Source organism: Pan troglodytes, chromosome 13 (assembly GCF_028858775.2).
Source record: "Pan troglodytes isolate AG18354 chromosome 13, NHGRI_mPanTro3-v2.0_pri, whole genome shotgun sequence".
Lineage (NCBI taxonomy): Eukaryota > Metazoa > Chordata > Mammalia > Primates > Hominidae > Pan > Pan troglodytes.
Genome location: NC_072411.2, coordinates 102537931 through 102556268, shown reverse-complemented (window position 1 = coordinate 102556268; position 18338 = coordinate 102537931). Strand labels below are relative to the sequence as shown.

The following is an 18338-nucleotide window of genomic DNA, read 5'->3' as shown; positions in this document are numbered from 1 at the left end:
TTAAGCACCTCATTTATGATAATTTGTTACAGCAGCCAAAGGAAATGAATACAGCCTGCCTATCTTACCCTTGCCAGACTCATGAGGTCCTCTAGAACTCACATTCCATCATCAACCAAACCTCTACAGCCTCAATCTCTTCTCTGAATGTTCCCTTCATCTTCTTGAACCACCCTCTCCCCTGAGGACACAGATTCTCCTGCAGTCCTGTCAGGCAGGCGCTGTTTTCCCTCCCACACCCCTTCTAGAGGCTACAACACATTCATGCCTGCAGACCATTCATCTTCCCTCCTCCCTAAAAATTCCCATCCTTGAATATACTGTCACTAGACTCTATTACCCCTTTCCCTTCACTGCTGTTATCAATCCCTGGGTCACTCCTCTTTATGAATTATTTCATATCCTCACTCATTGTTATTCTCTCTCAGAACACTGAAGCAATCTGTGGAGAACTTTCTCAAAACTTCCATTGCAATTACCTACATACCATACCTGTATCTGTGTATCTGTTTTCTCTCCTGTTGTTAGGGATCAACTGTGTTCCTAGATACGGATCCATGCACTGGATCCCATGCCTTCCTGCCTCCTTAAAGACATCACTCCAACAATTCTTTCCTGATATCATCAATTTTTTTCCTTTTCCACTGGACCATTCTCATCAATATACAAACACACTGCTATTTCCTCACCTTAAAGAACCCTCTTTTGTTCCCACTTCATACTCAGACTACCACTCCAATTCTCTGCAGATCTTTACAGCAAATCTCCTTGAAAAAATTGTCTATACTCAGTTTCCAACTTTCTCATAAACCTACTTCAATCAGGCTTTCACTTAGACTATTCCACCAAAACTGCTTTTTTCCAAGATCTCTGATGACTTCTGTGCTGCTAAATCTAATAGTCAATTCTCAGTCTTCATCTAACTTGATCTATCACCAGCATTTTAATGTGGTTAATTTCTCCTTCCTCAAAAATTGTATTTCCTTGGCTTCCAGAACATCAAACGCCTACGTTTTTTTCCTACCTACCTACCTACCTGTTCCTCCTCTGTCTCTTTTACAGGTTCTTCCAACCTCTAACAGGGTCTTTCCTTGAACTTCCTCTCTTTATCTACACTCCCTTCTTTGGTGATTTCATACAGTCTCATCACTTAAAATACCAGCCAGATGCCAAGAACTCCATAATTTATGTCCTCAGTTTGGATCTCTTTCCTGAACGCTGGATTCATGTATCCAACTGTCTACTCCACAATTCCACTTGAATAACTAAAGTAGATGCATCAAATTTAACTTGTCCAAACCTGCTTCACTCAGAGCATTTTCTATTTCAGTTCATGGTAATTTCATCCTTCCAGTTGCTCAGGCCAAAAATCTCTCTCATATCTCAACTTACCTTCACAATATATTTAGAATCTGACCAATTCTCAGTATGTCCATTGCTGCCAACCTAGTCAGAGGCACTACCATGTCTCACTTGAGTTTCTGCAACAGGCTTTGACTCCCTATTTCCACTGCTGCTGTCCCTACGGTGAACTAATCTATACAATCTAAAACTCTCCCATGGTTCCCACTTCTCTCCAAAGTCCTTAGTACGGTCTCTCCACTAGCTCTACACTTCTCTAATTTGAACTCCTCCTCCTCTCCCTCTATCGCATTCCCCTCAGGCCATACTGGCCACCAAAATCTAGCTGTTTGGAGCATATGCCAGGCATTCTTTAGCCTCAGGTCCTTTATACTGGTTATTCTGCATTTAGAATAAATGCTGTTTAGAAACATCTTCCTCCAGATATACAAATGGCCCATTCACTCTGCTCCATCAAGTCTCTTCAAATGTCACCCTCTCAGTGAGGTTACTTAAAACTGTAGCTCCAGGCTGGGTGCAGTGGCTCATGCCAGCAATCCCAGCACTTTGGGAGGCTGAGGTGGGTGGATCACCCAAGGTCAGGAGTTCGAGACCAGCCTAGCCAACATGGTGAAACCCGTCTCTACTAAAAATACAAAAAAATTAGTTAGGTGTGGTGGCAGGTGCCTGTAATCCCAGGTACTCAGGAGGCTGAGGCAGGAGAAATGCTTGAACCCAGGAGGTGGAGGCTGCAGTGAGCTGAGTGAGATCAAACCATGGCACTCCAGCCTGGGTGACAGAGTGAGACTCTGTCTCAAAAACAAAAAAACAAAAAACAAAACAAAACAGAACGAAACAAAACTGTGGCTCCTTCCCTCAACATCTATCACTATCTAACATACTATAGATTTATTTATTGTCTGTCTTCCCCAACTAGAATTTAAATTCTAGGAGGTCATGGATTTTTATGTTTTATTCACTGATATATTCCCCAGCTCATGGAATAGCGCCTTACAAATGATATCAACACAGTAAATATTTGTTGAATGAATAAGTAAGTCTTAGAAACTAAGAACTTGTCAGGCATCAAGATTAGGAAGGGCATTCCAGGAAGAAAGAATGGCATGTGTAAATGCATGAAAATGAAACATTTAAGAAAATACAAGTGGTCCCTTGATGCTGGAATGCTATGACCTGATTTCCCTGCTTCCCTTCACAGCAAAACTCCTTTAGAGAGTTGTCTATACTTGCTGTCTCCAATTTATCTCCTCCCAGTCTCTCTTGATCCACTACAATGAAATTTCTGCTCTCACCACTACTATATGGAAACTGTTCATTAAGGTCACTGAATTACTATGTTGTTAAATCAAATACTGTGGTCAGGCCCAGTCTCTTTTTACTTGATCTATGAAAAGCATTTAATATCAAGTCATTCCTTCCTTTTGAAATACGCTCTTCACTTGGTTGCAAAATAGCACATTCTTCTGTTTGTTCTGAGGCAGGATTTTCTCCTGCCTTGCTGACCACTTCTCAGTCCCTCTTGCTGGTTATTCTTCAACTCTCTAACCTCTTACCACTGGAGTGCCCCAGATCTCAGTCCTTGGATCTCATCTCTTTTATATTTACATATACTCCCTGGACTATCAGCCAGTATCCTGGCTTTTAAATCTAAATGCTGATAACTCTCAAATTTGTGTTCCCAATCTAGACTTTCCCCTTGAACTCCAGATTTATTTATCCAACTGCCTACTACTCATCTCCAACTAGGATTTCTAACACACATCTCAAATTTAACATGTCCTAAACTCCCCCCACCCCAACCTACTCCACCATGTCCTCCCTAGCTCACTTAATGACAACTCCATTCTTTCAGTTGCTCAGGTCAGAAAGTTCCTTTCATATCCCACATCTATTCTATGATCAATTATGCTGACCCAGCTTTCACAATATATCCACCTGGGCTACTTACCACTATTTCTACTGCTACCACTTTGATCCAAGTTGCCATTCTCTCCCATGTACATTATTTGCTATAGCTACGTGAATGATGTCCCTGCTTCCATTTTCTCCCCGACTATCTATTCTTAACCTAGCAACCACAATGATCCTTTTAAAGCTTAAGTAAATTCATGTTACTCCCATGTTAAAAAAAACTCTCCAGTAGCTTTCCATCTCACTCAATCTTTAAAATGGCCTAAAAAGTACTATACAATTTGACACTTCTCTTCCCCAATTAATCATCAGTGAACCTTTCTAATCCTTTTCATTAATCTTTCTCTTGCTCAATAATCTCTGGCCACACTGCCTACCTTGACATGCTCTAAAGCAGAAACTTTTATTCCTTCTTCCCTTTGTATCAACTCTTCCTTCAAATGACCACAGGGCTTGCTCACTTCCTTCGAGCATTTGCCAAAATGTCACTTTCTTAGTGAGCCTTCCCAGTCCAAACTACTTAAAAACTGCACACTTACCCCCATTCTCCCCTTGTTTTATTTTTCTCCGTTAACTTATCAATGTCTAAGATAAAATTAAATAGTTAACTTATTATCTGTTTTCTCCTACTAAATTGTAAGTTCAATGAGGGCATAAACTTTTGTCAAATTTGTTTGCTTCTGTACCTTAGTACAGAAATGTGCCTGCCACATAGCAGCTGCTGGATAAACATTTGTGGAAGAAGTGACTATGAATGAATGGAAGAACTTTCCAATAGAAAAACCGCCCACTCTTGGAATGGGTCTCCTTTGAAAGTGTTAAGCAGATGTTGGGAGGTGTCAAGCAAATAACGGAAAGATGGTTTTAGAAGAAATTTCTGCAATGGGGAATAAGTTGAACCAGAAACCTTTCAAGATTAAGGCTCAACAGTTCTTTTAAACGTTTTGCCAGAAAGAAACTTTAAAATCAAAGATCACTATCTATCTCAAAGACAGTAGAACACAGAAACTCCCCACAAACTGTTGCATCTCACACACCTGAAAGGGATCCTAACATAGAAATCTAGTTCATCTCCCAAAAAATCCAGTCTGGAATATCAAATCTCACTTTACTAATTAGGAAACCACAGCTGGACTGCCCTCCCCAATAAGCTGGTTCTGACACAATTCCTTAATTTAATAAACGACACTGTCAATCGCCTATTCAAATCCTCATGCCAGAAATCTGGGAGTGTTCCTTGACACTGCCCTGCAACCCCCTACATCAATGACCTCGCCAAGGGAAACTTCAGGAGCCAGAACCAGGCATTTGGGGTACTGTTCCAGGGTGATTTACCATATAGACACTGAGACATTATGATAGTGATTACAACTGTGTTGGAGCTCCAGTTCCAACGTTTCATAGCTATGTGATCTCAACACCTCTTCGTCTCAATTTCCAGATTTATAAAACCATAAAAAATAAGGGCATCTCCTTGTAGGGACTAAATGAGCCAATGTATGTACAGTGTCTAGTACGGGACCTGGTAAACTATCAGCACTCAATACCAGCACTCTGTGACACTTGTCCGGCCAGCATCTCGACTATCTCTAAATACGAAATACTCAGTTCCACATCCAATTCTCCTGAATTGGATACCTCATCTAAAAAATCATTGTCCCTATTCTCTACTGAAATCCTACCTGTACATCAAGCAGCTCAAGTTCTAAGTTCCAAGTTCTCCCTAGTCTTCCATCACCCCTTCGCCTTCAGCCAGCCTCTCCAAACGAGAGGGCTCCTTCGAGAACTTTGGCACGCAGTCCCTAACATTCATTCCGCAGACACGTACTGAGCGCTCACAATGCCCTAGAAACTGTTCAAGGGAGTAGAGCAGTCCCAGAGACAGAAATATCTTCCCTTAAGTAGCTGACCTAACTGGTGGCTCTCCCCGCTCGCCCTGCCGGACGCTCAAATCTCAGAAACAAGAGGCAGCGACTCAAAGCCAAAACAGGACTCCGTCAACGAACCCCTCGGAGCCGGAGAGGGGCCGCCGTCCCGGATCCCGGAGGACAGAGGGCGGAAGACGAGCCGGAGACCGAGGCGGACAACGCCTAGAGAACCGACTCAAGAACGACACCGATCCCGACAGGGAGAGGGCGGTCACGTCAACTGCCGCAGGCCACTAACTTACCTCTCTTTCAGCGTGGGGCACCCCCACCCAGCTCCGGGCGCTCGGCGAGCAGCAGCGGCTGCGGCTTGGGTTTAAACGCTACAGCCGTTGGCGGTTGCCCCATCAGCCAATCGGGTCCTGCGAAGATGGAGCAAAGGAGGGCGGTTACTAGGAAGTGAAAGGCGGAAAGGGCGGGACGCCGCTGCTAAGGCAGGAAGGGGCGTGCCCAGGCGAGCCGGGGGCGACACAGTCTGCGTGACAGGGGTGCTCTTCCGCCCCGTGTTGGTGGCGGTCCGCTGTCTCCTGAAGCGTTGATGGAAAAGGAAACTCTCCTCTGACATTCATTATCAATCACATGTCTGAAAGGCTTGACAGCCACCTCAAGTCTGTTAGAAGGTTTATGTTGTTTACTGGGATACTACCCACCCACATCTTACCATTTCTTCTGCATCCTTGCATTTCCAATTGTGACGCCAGCACCTTTAGTTTTCACTTAAAAGCTCTCCCCATTTTTCTTTTAACTTTCTGGGGGAAAAACAGCAATGACATTTCGTTGCAAACCCCGGATCTCATTAATATTTAGGTCTTGCACTAATGGTCTGTTTTAGCTGAATATACAAGAATGACGTTTTCCATTATACACAACTACATTTTAAAAATGTATTATTCACCTTATATTCCATGTCAATTCGCTTATTTTTCGCAAATTACTTTCATAATTTTTACAAAGAATTTGGAGAAACTACAAAGAATAAAATTTCCTCTTTGTATGCCATTGGACTGAAAATGAAAATAGCTTGTTAAATCAAGGTTCCAATAATTGATGATACAGTAATGCAGTCAGCTTCATATTCTTGTCAATTTTTTGTTCATTCGAAGACATTTGAGAATTACAGCTTTCCATTTTTACTTTAAAGAATCTAGACAAATGATGCAAAACATGCTTTTGAGTTAAGATCTTTTAGTCTAATATATATCACGATCAGTCTCCAAACAGATCTGGTTACATGAATCTTGTGTAAGCAGAAAAGTATTTACTGATTGTCCAGCTGCTAAAATTCCAGAAGACAGTGGTTTAGAAAGTAATATACTGGTTATAGAAATTTATGCTTACCTAGGAGTTAACTAGCACTATATCTTGTTTACCCAGCCTGACACATTAAATGCTCAATGTATGTTATATGTTTTTTTAAATGAACCTTGTAGTGACTGTGCCATTTAATGGTTATTTAATCTTGGTCAAACCACTTAATCTCTCTGGGCTTCTGTTTCCTTATTTGTAAAATGGAGTTAAACAGCATCCCATATATTTTTATGATGGGTTCAATCAATGGGCCCTTTTGTTCAAATACATTAATATTGCTCTCTTCCCAATGGACACATTTTGTAGTTACAGCTTCAAAACCAAAACAAATAGAAAAGGGAGACAGGAAAATCAGAGGTAGGAGAGATGCTAAAACATTTATCAAGACATGAATACCAAGACCTCTTTAAAAAAAAAAGTGCTAGCCGGGCGCGGTGGCTCACGCCTGTAATGCCAGCACTTTGGGAGGCCGAGGCGGGCGGATCACGAGGTCAGGAGAGCGAGACCATCCTGGCTAACACAGTGAAACCCCGTCTCTGCTAAAAATACAAAAAATTAGCCGGGTGTGGTGGCGGGAGCCTGTAGTCCCAGCTACTCCGGAGGCTGAGGCAGGAGAATGGCGTGAACCCGGGAGGCGGAGCTTGCAGTGAGCCGAGATCGCGCCACTGCACTCCAGCCTGGGCGACAGAGCGAGACTCCGTCTCAAAAAAAAAAAAAAAAAAAAAAAAAAAAAAAAAAAAAAAAAGTGCTACCTTATCTCAGAGCAGTTGAAAGGATTTAACTGCTTTGTAAATTGTAAAACCTCTTGAAAATGTAAATTAGTATCATATACAACCATAAACCTAAAAGTATAATTAATCGGGTTAAATTTAATGTGATCTCAGCTTGCTTTTTAGTTATTTGCCTTTTGCCTCTTGGTATAATGGATAGAGGCAGGAGCCCTGGATGAGAAGTCTGGAGATGCAGTTATTATAGTTGTGGCTGAGCCATTAGCTGTGTGTTCCTTGTTTCAAGTATTTTATCTGTAAAATAAACTAGTTACATTAAATGAGCTCACAGACCTGTTGTGATACTCTCCTGCACTGGGCACTGATTTTGTTCCTCTCCATCTGTTTTCCTTTATTCTTATACTTGTTAGTTGCCTGATTTTCTCTACCTAAGCATAGATTCCAGTCAATTAAAATTTGATTGTCCTAAGACACAATCACTCACACCAAAAAAGGGATGGGAAGGAAAGGAAAGAGAGAAAGTGTAATTGCCATAAAACAAAAACCAGAAAAACCCTCTTTAACATATTAGCATTACTAAAACAAAAATCATCCAAGAACAGTCCCTGAGCAGGAGCCAAGTAAAGAACACTGCAAATCAATAAAGCAATAAAACAAAGTAGAAGGAGTGTACTTACATCTTATGAAACCATCTGACCTGATCATCTGTACCAGTCTGGCAGGATGAATTGCACCAAGGAAAATTAACCCAGGCTGATAGAAGCAGAAAAGAATATTGGGTGGGTTAAAGCATTTCTGGGTAGGACAGAGATACAGGCTTGGAAAATAAGGGGAGCTTGGCAGCAGACGAGCACCTAGCCATGGTCATGCTACCAAAAATAGCCCTTTGAGGATGCAGCTGATCTTGTACAGCCAACAGTGGCACTAGATGCCGCCACTGGGACCACTGCTGCTGGGACCACTGGGACCACCACTGCATATGGGAAAGTGGGCATAGTTGTGCTGCAGTTTTCCCATCACTGCTGCTTGACATTACTAGCTCCTGTTGCTAGACCTGGTTTGGGTGTGTCTGACTCATCAAACCTGAATCATATGCTACAAGTCCTGCCGCAAGGGAGTCCTGAACAGCCTGTGTCTGGCTTTTGTTGTTGTGTTGATGATGATGATGATTATGATGATGGTGGCTTCTTAGTGAGAGGTAACCTAGACAGACTCATAAGGTGAGGAATTACCCAAACTCAGGAAGTGCATTTTGAGCTAGGCGGCCAAAAGAATGACAAAGGTTCATTTCAGTATTTTATGCAACTTTACTACAATAATTACTTTTATTTTATTTAATAGAAACCAGTTAAATAAGCTGTGCTGGGTGATGGATAGCTAATCATTATAACAGCAGCAGATAATATTTATTAAGGGCTTATCTTGTCCTAGACACTGTGTCAAGCCCTTTAAATGCCTTTTTAGTTCTCAAAATGATCCTATGTGGTAGGTACCATTATTTCCTTTTTAAAGTTGAGGAAATTGTCCCCACCTTTCTGGGTGGAACCAAGAAAGCACCAAAAATTTAAGTGACTTCTACAAGGTTTAGTTAAGTGGTGGAGCTGGTATTTGAACCCAGGCAGCCTGGCCTGAGCCTCTCAAGATAGTGAGAGAATTACTTTGTCATTTGTCACTTTGGTTTTGAGGCATGGCATCCACCATGCTAATTTCCTCATGTTTCCTGCTTGTCAGCCTCCTCTTTTTCTTCAATATATGTTTATCAGGAGCCCCTTTGCACCTGGCATTTTGCTGAGGGTAAAGATGGATGAGGCAAATGTTCTTTCCTTTTGGGAGACAGTAGACAAGCAAACAGTCCATTCCTGTATATTGTGATATGTAGATGTTAAGTGAGGTTTGCAAAAGATGCTATCAAAGCATTTAGGAAACAGGACAGCTGTGGTGACTCACACCTGTAATCCCAGCATTTTGGGAGGCCAGGGCAGGAGGATCACTTGAGCCTAGGAGTTGAAGACCAGCCTGGGTAACTTAGCAAGACCCTTGTCTCAAGAAAGAAGGAAAGAAAGAAAGAAGGAAGGAAGGAAAGAAAGAAAGAAAAGAAAGAAAGAAAGAAAGAAAGAAAAAGAATATTTAGGAAACAAAGAGCAGCTCTTAAAAGAAGAGGGAAGACAAATCTTCAGGGGCAGTCACATAGCAGTGGAACCTCGAAGGCCAAGTTGGGTGGGATTCATTAGGCTGACAGCACATAGCCTGTCCCAGGAAGCAGTTCAGAGCTGCTGGGGCCTAGGACACATGTGGTCAGATGGGGGGAGCAAAGGCTGAGAGGTTAGACAAAGTCAAGTAACAGAAGGATCTTGGGTGCGCGCTAAGAAGCTTTACTTTGTGTGGACAATGAAGGAAAGCATTGGGGGTGGGGGAGGGAGCAGTGCTTAAACTCTCAAGAAGTTTAAGAAAAGGGAGTGATAAAGATCCGATTAACTCTAGAAAATCCAGGATCGAGGTTGGGGATAGATGGAAGGGGTCTTTGAGCCTTGAGGTGATTCAAGAACATTTCTGTGGTTTAGGCAAGGGCAGGGAATATGTAACAGGAGCACCAAGCTTCCTTATGTCTGACCAAGGTGTATGTGCGTGTAGAAGCGAGGCTTGTCTGGAAAGGGATAAAATAATCAGGGAACTTGGTCTACCACTTGTCCAGCTAGATAACCTCTAGCCGTGGTTCTCATGGCGACTTTTTTCTCTACACTACTCCAGTCCAGATGTTGGATGACACTGAGAGACTGGGGTGTAGTCTACTTCTCAACCTCCACCCTGTGCCTCTGCAGGAAGTCCGAAAAGCTTAAAGTACTCCTTTACTCAATATCTCCAGTCATAAAATCCAAACCATACAGAGTGGAGGCTTGAGGAAGGGGCCTGAAAAGATAGCTGCTGTACTCACTGGCTTTACCAGTGGACTCACACTTACATGTACCACGCTGCTGGCATGGTCCTGAAGCCCACGTCTCCAGAGTTATTTCCATATGGACATTCCCTAGCTGCTGGATGGGGTCCCAGAGACCCCCATACCCTTCCTCATCATACAGCCTTCCCTTTTCCACTCTTCATTGAAAATGCAAAGGAATAGCAGCTGTGGAAAATAACTCTGCTATTTAGGAGATCTAGTCGGAAATGTCCAGTAGGCTCACAGAAATAAGAAATATGGAGCTGAAAAGGGATACTCAGATTTGGGAGTCAGCAGCAAATAGTAATTAGAAATCACAAGAGTTGATTAAGTTGTGGAGGAAGAGTGTGTAGAGGCACAAGAAGAGTAGAAGGTAGAATCACGGTGAACATCAATGAATGGAGGAAAGATGAAAAGGCAGCAAGAGAGGCAGTGAGAGGTAGAAGGAGACACGTGGGAGGGCTGAGGGAGGAATGATGGTTGGGAAGGGACTGCCAACCTGGTCTTAAGCAGCAGGAAGACCTAAGTGAGAACAGTCCTGGGGTTTGACAGTTAAGGAGTCATTCCTTTTGCAGCAGAGAGGATGCAGAGATGAGAATAGACAGTTCTTTGAGGATCAAGAAAGAAGTAACAATAGCTACAGGGGAATGAGGTTGGAGGGAGGGTTTGTATTTGTGAAAGGAAAATCTTGGGGCCTCAAAATTACTAAGCTAAAGGGAAAAGTCAAGGTGGAAACTGCTCAGGGCAAAACTTTCCTCCCACTCTATTCAAAGTCATCCCTCTGCTCACTGAGATAAATGTACATTCTGATTGCCTCCTTCGGAAAAGCCTATCAGAAACTCAAAAGAATGCAACCATTTGTCTCTCATTTACCTGTGACCTGGAAGCCCCGTCCCTGCTTCAAGTTGTCCCCACCTTTCTGGGTGGAACCAATGTACTTCTTACATATATTGATTGACGTCTCATGCCTCCTTAAAATGTATAAAACCAAGCTGTGCCCCGACAACCTTGGGCACATGTCATCAGGACTTCCTGAGGCTGTGTCACAGGCGCGAGTCCTTAACTTTGGCAAAATAAACTTTCTAAATTAACTGAGACCTGTCTCAAATTTTTGGGGTTCACATATTCTTTTTAAAAGCTGGATAAGGGAGCTTGTAGAGGGAGAGAGGCTGACATAGGAAAGCAGTTAGTAGTGGTGAGGCAGGGGTTAGAATCAGGGCTAAGCTGTGAGCTGAAGGGTCTCCTTTTCCTTTGTGGTGGGAAGAAGAGAAGAAAGACCAGATATTGTAGGCATAGATAAGTTTGAAAACCAGAGTACTTTGTAAGTTTTCACATTCACATAAATGTTGGACAGTTATCTTCAAAACATTTGCTTCCTTAAAAGAAAGGCAACTCTACATTTAAAACTTCTATGGTTTTATTTCAGTAAAAACTAAGGTAAGTGAAATTATTTAGGCATAAACCAAAACTTCCTTATCTCCTGTAAACAGTTTCTCTAACAGAAAGAAATAAAATAATTATAGTCATGCCCCACATTATGATGTTTCAGTCAACTACCAAACAAATGTACGATGGTGGTCCCATAAGATTATAATGGAGCTAAAACATTCCTGTTGCCTAGTGACATTGTAGTCATTGTAACATCATAGCACAATTCCTTTATTTTTTAAATAAATTAAGGTAGCCTAAGTGTATAGTGTTTATAAAGCCTACCCTAATATACAGTAATGTCCTGGGCCTTCACATTCATTCACCACTCACTGACTCACCCAGAGCAACTTCCAGTCCTCCAAGCCCCATTCATGGTAAGCGCCCTATGCAGGTGTACCATTTTTCAAAGTCATTTATATCATATTTTTACTATACCTTTTCTATGTTTAGATATGTTTAGATATACAAATACCATTGTGTTACCGTTGCCTCTAGTATTCAGTACAGTATCACGCTGTACAGGTTTGTAGCCTAGGGGTAATAGTCCATACAATATTGCCTAGGTGTATAGCAGGCTATGCCATCTAGATTTGTGTAAGTGCACTCTATGATGTTCACACAACAATCAAATTGCATAAAGATGAATTTCTCAGAACATATTCCCATCCTTAAGTGATGCATGGCTGTGTATCTGTAAGATCTATATTATTGCTTATACGACTTAGGTCTACATTAATTCCTCTTTTTTGGCTACTGAGTCTGTTTTGTACTGAAGGTAGTGTCTTGAAGTCTTTTTGTTAGTGTGTTTCTATCAGTGTTTCTTTGCATGTCCTGTAGTTTTTCCTTATAAAGGTTGCTGCTGAGTTATTTGGTGAACAGAATTCGTAACTGTAGTATATCCATTGTGAACTGTGGCATGAAAACATGCCCTCCTTTGTCTCACTTAATGCATTTTGGTTTAAACTTTATCTTGACATTAGTATCACAACCCCTACTTTGTTGTTGTTTCCATTTGTCTAGTGTACTTTTGCCCATCCCTTTTTAGACTTTCTGAATCATTTTGAATCAGTCATGTCTCTTATTTTCAGCATCTTGCTTTGTGAACAAAATTGAAAATCTCTTTTGCCTTTTTTTTTTGAAACAGAGTCTCTCTGTCACCCAGGCTGGAGTGCAGTGGCATGATCTCGGCTTACTGCAACCTCTGCCTCCTGGGTTCAAGTGATTCTCCTGCCTCAACCTCCTGAGTAGATGGGATTATAGGCACCCACAACCACATCCGGCTACTTTTTGTATTTTTAGTAGAGACGGAGTTCACCATGTTGACCAGGCTGGTCTCGAACTCCTGACCTCAGGTGATCTGCCTGCCTCGGCCTCTCAAAGCGCTAGGATTATGGGAATGAGCATGTCCAGTGGAAATCTTTTGCTTTTAATAGATAAGTTAAACTCATTCATACTCATTAATATGACAGTTCAACTTATTTTGTTATACATATTTTATACTATAATAATCCTAAAACTGTGTTTTATTTGCTGTGTTTCTTTCTTTGCATGATACTTTTTTTTGCTATTTTAATTTAAAAAAATTTTTTTGTATTTAAGAAAGCTCACAGTTTTATTCTACTGGTTATCTTTGTACTACACCTTTTTTAAGAAACTTCACTCCCTCTTTTTTATTTAACCTTCGATTATCTGATTTTTTAATTTTAATATTGTCCCTTAACCCCTATCCATTGCCTATATCACAATTGATAGGCTTATTCTATTTTCCTTTTTCTTGTTCCCTTTTCCCATTTTCAGTTGTGTTATTTCTACTTTGTCAGAATGTGCTACATATAACATATGCATTAGTCCGTTCTCATGCTGCCAATAAAGACATACCTGAGACTGGGTAATTTATAAAGTAAATGAGGTTTAATGGACGCACAGCTCCACATGGCCAAGGAGGCCTCACAATTATGGCAGAAGGTGAAGGTGGAGCAAAGGCATGTCTTACATGGTGGAAGGCAAGAGAGCATGTGTAGGGGAGCTGCCCTTTATAAAACCATCAGATCTCGTGAGACATATTCACTATCACAAGAACAACACAGAAAAAACCCACCCCCATGATTCAATTACCTCCCAACAGGTCCCTCCCATGACACATGGGGATTATGGGAGCTACAATTCAAGATGAGATTTGGGTGGGGACACAGCCAAACCATATCAACATATAACAATATTTTGTTAGCTTTGTCCCCACCTTTGTTTAGTCTTAGGTCTACAATTAAATATAGTAAATGATCACCATCTGTCCTTTTGAGAAAGTTTCGCTACTTGGTTGAGCAGAAATCATCTTTTCAAAGATTCTTCAAGAAGGGTTCATGTATTAAAAATTCCCTAAATTTTTTCATGTTTAAAACTCATCTTTTCTTGGCTTGATATTTAATACTTGAAGAATGGGTTGCCTGGAAGTCCTTGATTCACACTTTTTTCCTTGAGCTTTTTTTTAAACTGCTGTTCCATTGTTGCCTTGTTCATATATTGTTTTTGAGCAGTCCTGTTCCAGTCTAATTCTCTCGTCCTTGTAATTTCTTGATCTTTTTTCCCTTGGAGATCTTGGGGATTTTTTCTTTATCTTTGAAATCTAATAATTTTACTTGCATATGGTTTAGAGTTGACAATTCTGGATTAATTTTCCCACATAATTGATGAGTCCTTTTGGTATATAGATTTATATACTCTTTTATATCCTGAAACATGCTTGGATTATGGTCCCAAATATTAGTTCTGTTCCTTTGTTGTTTGTGTATATCCCTTAAGGACTGCAATAATTTGTATGTTGTTTCTTCTTTGCCTGTCTTCCATTTCAACTACTTCTCTCTGAAATGTCTTCCATTTCAACCACTTCTTTTCTCTCAAAGCTTTTAGTTTTGTATCTTCTTTTCATATCTTGGTTATTTCCCTGTCCCTTATTAAGATTTTATTTAATTCTCTTTTCCTTTGGAAACTTTGCAATTTGTTCTTCACTTCTGCAGTAATTTGTCTTTTTCTTATATTTCTTTCTTGGATCTAACACACTCTCTTTTATTTCTTCCCATTTTTTGTCTATTTTTACTTTAAAATTTCTGATTCAAGGTGTTTTTTTCATATTCCCAAAAGCTTCTTTGAAGATATTTACTTCACTTTGGAGTTTATGTCAGTTTTCTTCTGCTTTGGATTCTTTTCGGGGGGAGAGGAGAATTTTCATCAGCTGACATGGTCTTGTTTTCTGTTTTCTTCTTATAATGGTTTTGTATATATTTACTCTGTTTTCACCTGTGGTAGTTAATTTTATATGTCAACTTGACTGGATCATGGAATGCCCAGCTATCTGGTTAAGTATTATTTCTGGATATGACTGTGAGAGTGCTTCTGGAAGAGATTAGCATTTAAATTGGGAGACTGACAAAGCAGACTGACCTCCTCAGTGTGGGCTGGTACCATGCATTCCACTGAGGGCCTGAACAGAACACAAAGGTAGAGGAAACGAAGATTTGCTAGGTCTCTGCCTGTGTATTGAGCAGGCATAGCAACCTTCACCTGCCCTGGCTCAGGGCTCATGGTTCTCAGGTCTTCACACTCAGCCTGGAATTTGTGTAGTCAGTTCTCTGGCTTTCAGGCCTTTGAGCTATACCACTGGCTTTCCTGGGTCTCCATCTTGAAGAGAGCAGATCATAAGACCTCTCAGCCTTCATATTTGTGTGAGCCAATGCTTTATATTAAATGCATATTTCTAATCTATATCTGTATATCTGTATCTATATCTACATATATATGCACATACTAATTATTGGTTCTTTTTATCTGGAAAACCTTGAATAATACATCATCTGTTCATTTCAAAGATTTGATATGGTTTATGAGATTTCAAGTTCAAGGGTATTCTCTTCTGCAGTGAAATACAGTTTGTCAATGGATGGCTTCTGCATGTGTACATGCATGCACATGCATGTGTATGTAGCTAAAGATTGCATATTTTTAAAGCTTTGAGGCCCGGCGCAGTGGCTCACACCTGCAATCCCAGCACTTTGGAGGCCGAGGCGGATGGATTACTTGAGGTCAGGAGTTCGAGACCAGCCTAGCCAACATGGTGAAACCCCATCTCTACTAAAAATACAAAAAATTAGCCAGGCATGGTGGTGCATGCCTGTAATCCCAGCTACTTGGGAGGTTGAGACAGGAGAATCCCTTGAACACAGGAGGCGGAGGTTCCAGTGAGCTGAGATTGTGCCATTGCACTCCAGCTTGGACAACAGAGCAAAACAAAACAAAACAAAACAAAAGTTTTGAAACTCATTTACTTGGCACTAAAATTTCTTTTTACTTATTTTCCTCTTCATTTAGATTCAAAGGGTGCCTCTCTATCTTTTTTACCTTCTGTACCTCCAGAAGCAATGCATTTCATAGACTGTTCCCATGAATCATGCGCACTTTAAGAAAACATATATAGCAAGTGGTTTTATCTCCTAGGAATCTTTTCCAGTATGTTAGCACATACAATGGACTTTCTCTTTTTTCTGGTTTTCTTAGATCAATCACAGGCCTGTCAATGGCTCTCCTTTTCTCTCTTCTATTCACTTTCTCCAGGCTGCTCTGTATCTCTGTTTCTCAGAACTGTATCTCTGTGAAAGTTTATGGCAAGATCTTGAGACACAGCTACTTGAGACTGGATGTTTACTTCCTACTTACAGGTATACTGAAATTTGAACATTCTCTTTTAGTTATGCAGGTGGCATGCATTTCCTGCAGTTTTGTTTGATCTTTTTTATTGTTCTGTAGTGTGGTTTTCAGAGAATGAATTGGGAAATTCAGATTTATGCAGCTATAGCTGCTATTGCCTGGCTGCTCAGAAATTGTCCTGTCAGTGTTATCTTGGTGGAACTGCACACTCTGCACCAGGCATTGCAAAAAGAAAAACATCCCAACTTATCTAGCCTTTGTGAACAAAGAAGCAGCCAGACCCTTCATTCTCCAATACATTCTCCTGGGTTTGAAGGAGGAATGCGTTTATGGTTTGGGAATCTTTTCCTGGAGGACAGTCGCAAAGTTATTTGCTTCTCCTTTACCATGACAAGTACCTATCTTTCCCACCTTAAAGAGTGCCAGAAAAGGAGGGCAGTCTCAAGTCTAATCAGGTGTGTGACTCAGGTTTGAGTTATATACTGCTTTTTTTACCCCCTTCCCTTCAACCTTCTGTGCACCAGAGCTAGGATTGTTCTTTCCTTCCAGGACAGCTGCAGGAGGGAGTAGTCACCCGAGGATTTTCCTGATGCTTCAGTTCCACATAAGACCCTCCCTGCCCTCAGTCCACCATACAATTGAAAGCAGTCAGAAAGTGGGGTTATACCAATGCTATTGAGTTAAATATTTGGCCTTTGCTTGAACCTTGCATTAATAGACCATTAGGACTTTTCTCATTATGTCTAGACCCTGTGTTCTATAATCACCCCAGCAGTCCCAATTCCCCAAGTCGTCACTGTTACCTGGGGCCCTCATCCTCATACTTCTGATATGTCCACTATTATAAGCCAATTCTCCACTGTTCCCATTGCTTCCAAACATCTCCACAGAGCCCTTTAAAATTCACTTTTAAATGTTACCATCGCTTCTTTCTTCTTCTTCTTTTTTTTTCTTTTGCTCTGTTGCCCAGGCTGGAGTGCAGTGGTGTGATCTTGGCTCACTACAACCTCCACCTCCTGGGTTCAAGCGATTCTCCTGCCTCAGCCTCCTGGGTAGCTGGGATTATAGCCACATGCCACCACACCTGGCTAAAATGTTACTATTGCTTAATTTTTTTTTTTAACTGAAAGTTGTCTGTTCTTAGAGGTCCTGCTTCCACTGTAGACTTCTTGGGTGGAGACTACTTTTTCTTCCACTCCCCCCATATTCCAGAATCAGGAGGTGGAGCTGGCGTTTCGTTTTCTCTCAATAGTGCTTCCAAACACTTTTCCTTCTTTGTCTTTCTAAGCCCTAGGTAATTTTAACTATATGTATACATCAGGACAGAGGATCTCTCCTTCTTTCCTCAATGCAGTTTTCTATAACTCTTTTGATGATCAGTTATTGGTAACGATGGCTTCCGTTTCATCATCTTTCTCTCTATGCCAACTCATTCTTGTTGACTTTGTATTTATTTACGGTGATAATCCATCTTACAACCTAGCTTGCCATTTCTTTACAATTTTCACCTCCACTAACTTTGTTTCCACCCCATCTCAGCCCAGAGCCTTGGCATTACATAACCCATCTTACAACCCGGCTTGCCATTTATTTACAATTTTCTTCTCTGCTAACTTTCTTTCCACCCCATCTCAGCCCAGAGCCTTGGCACTACATTCATTGCATGACTTCTGGCATCTTGAATTCAAGTATACTCTCTGACCACTGCCTTCAATTCTTCTAGCTCACTTACTCTAGTATTCCTATTTGAAAAATTCCTCAACTCCATTGAGATCTCAAATCCATTAATCTCACTACCTTTTCACTATGCATCACCACATTCATATACTTCCCTCTTTACCCATCTTAGAATCAATGATCCATCATGGTAACCAATCCTTGTGTCATACTACCTGGCTAAATCCCAACTCTGGCTGAGCCCAGGGTTATCTACTTTCTCAGCACCTGTACTGAAGTTGCTGAATGTTGCTGGATAAAAGTCATATAACTGGGATGACTAGCTTGTCATCCATGTTATAATGATTACAATCTTCAAGTGGA

General features: G+C 41.1%; 2 protein-coding genes across 5 annotated transcripts in view; one reads left to right on the top strand and one right to left on the bottom strand.

Annotated features, from left to right (window-relative positions):
- Positions 1–5560, bottom strand: part of SGO2 (shugoshin 2) — a 57744-nt gene extending 52184 nt beyond the window's left edge. The window contains exon 1 of one of the 3 annotated variants that reach the window (XM_009443953.5): positions 5444–5560. Coding sequence is in view for 1 of the 3 variants with exons in the window: in XM_016949484.4 (XP_016804973.2) it covers positions 493–625 (133 nt within the window). In the remaining 2 variants the exon portion in view is untranslated. Of the gene's footprint in view, positions 1–492; positions 3003–4955 lie in introns of those variants that run through there. The other 2 variants (XM_016949483.4, XM_016949484.4) reach the window with 2 other exon arrangements.
- A 6270-nt stretch (positions 5561–11830) lies between these two features.
- Positions 11831–18338, top strand: part of KCTD18 (potassium channel tetramerization domain containing 18) — a 31049-nt gene continuing 24541 nt past the window's right edge. The window contains exon 1 of one of the 2 annotated variants that reach the window (XM_016949478.4): positions 11831–11974. The gene's annotated coding sequence lies outside the window, so the exon portion shown is untranslated. The remainder of the gene's footprint in view (positions 11975–18338) is intronic. The other variant, XM_054680057.2, reaches the window with a different exon arrangement.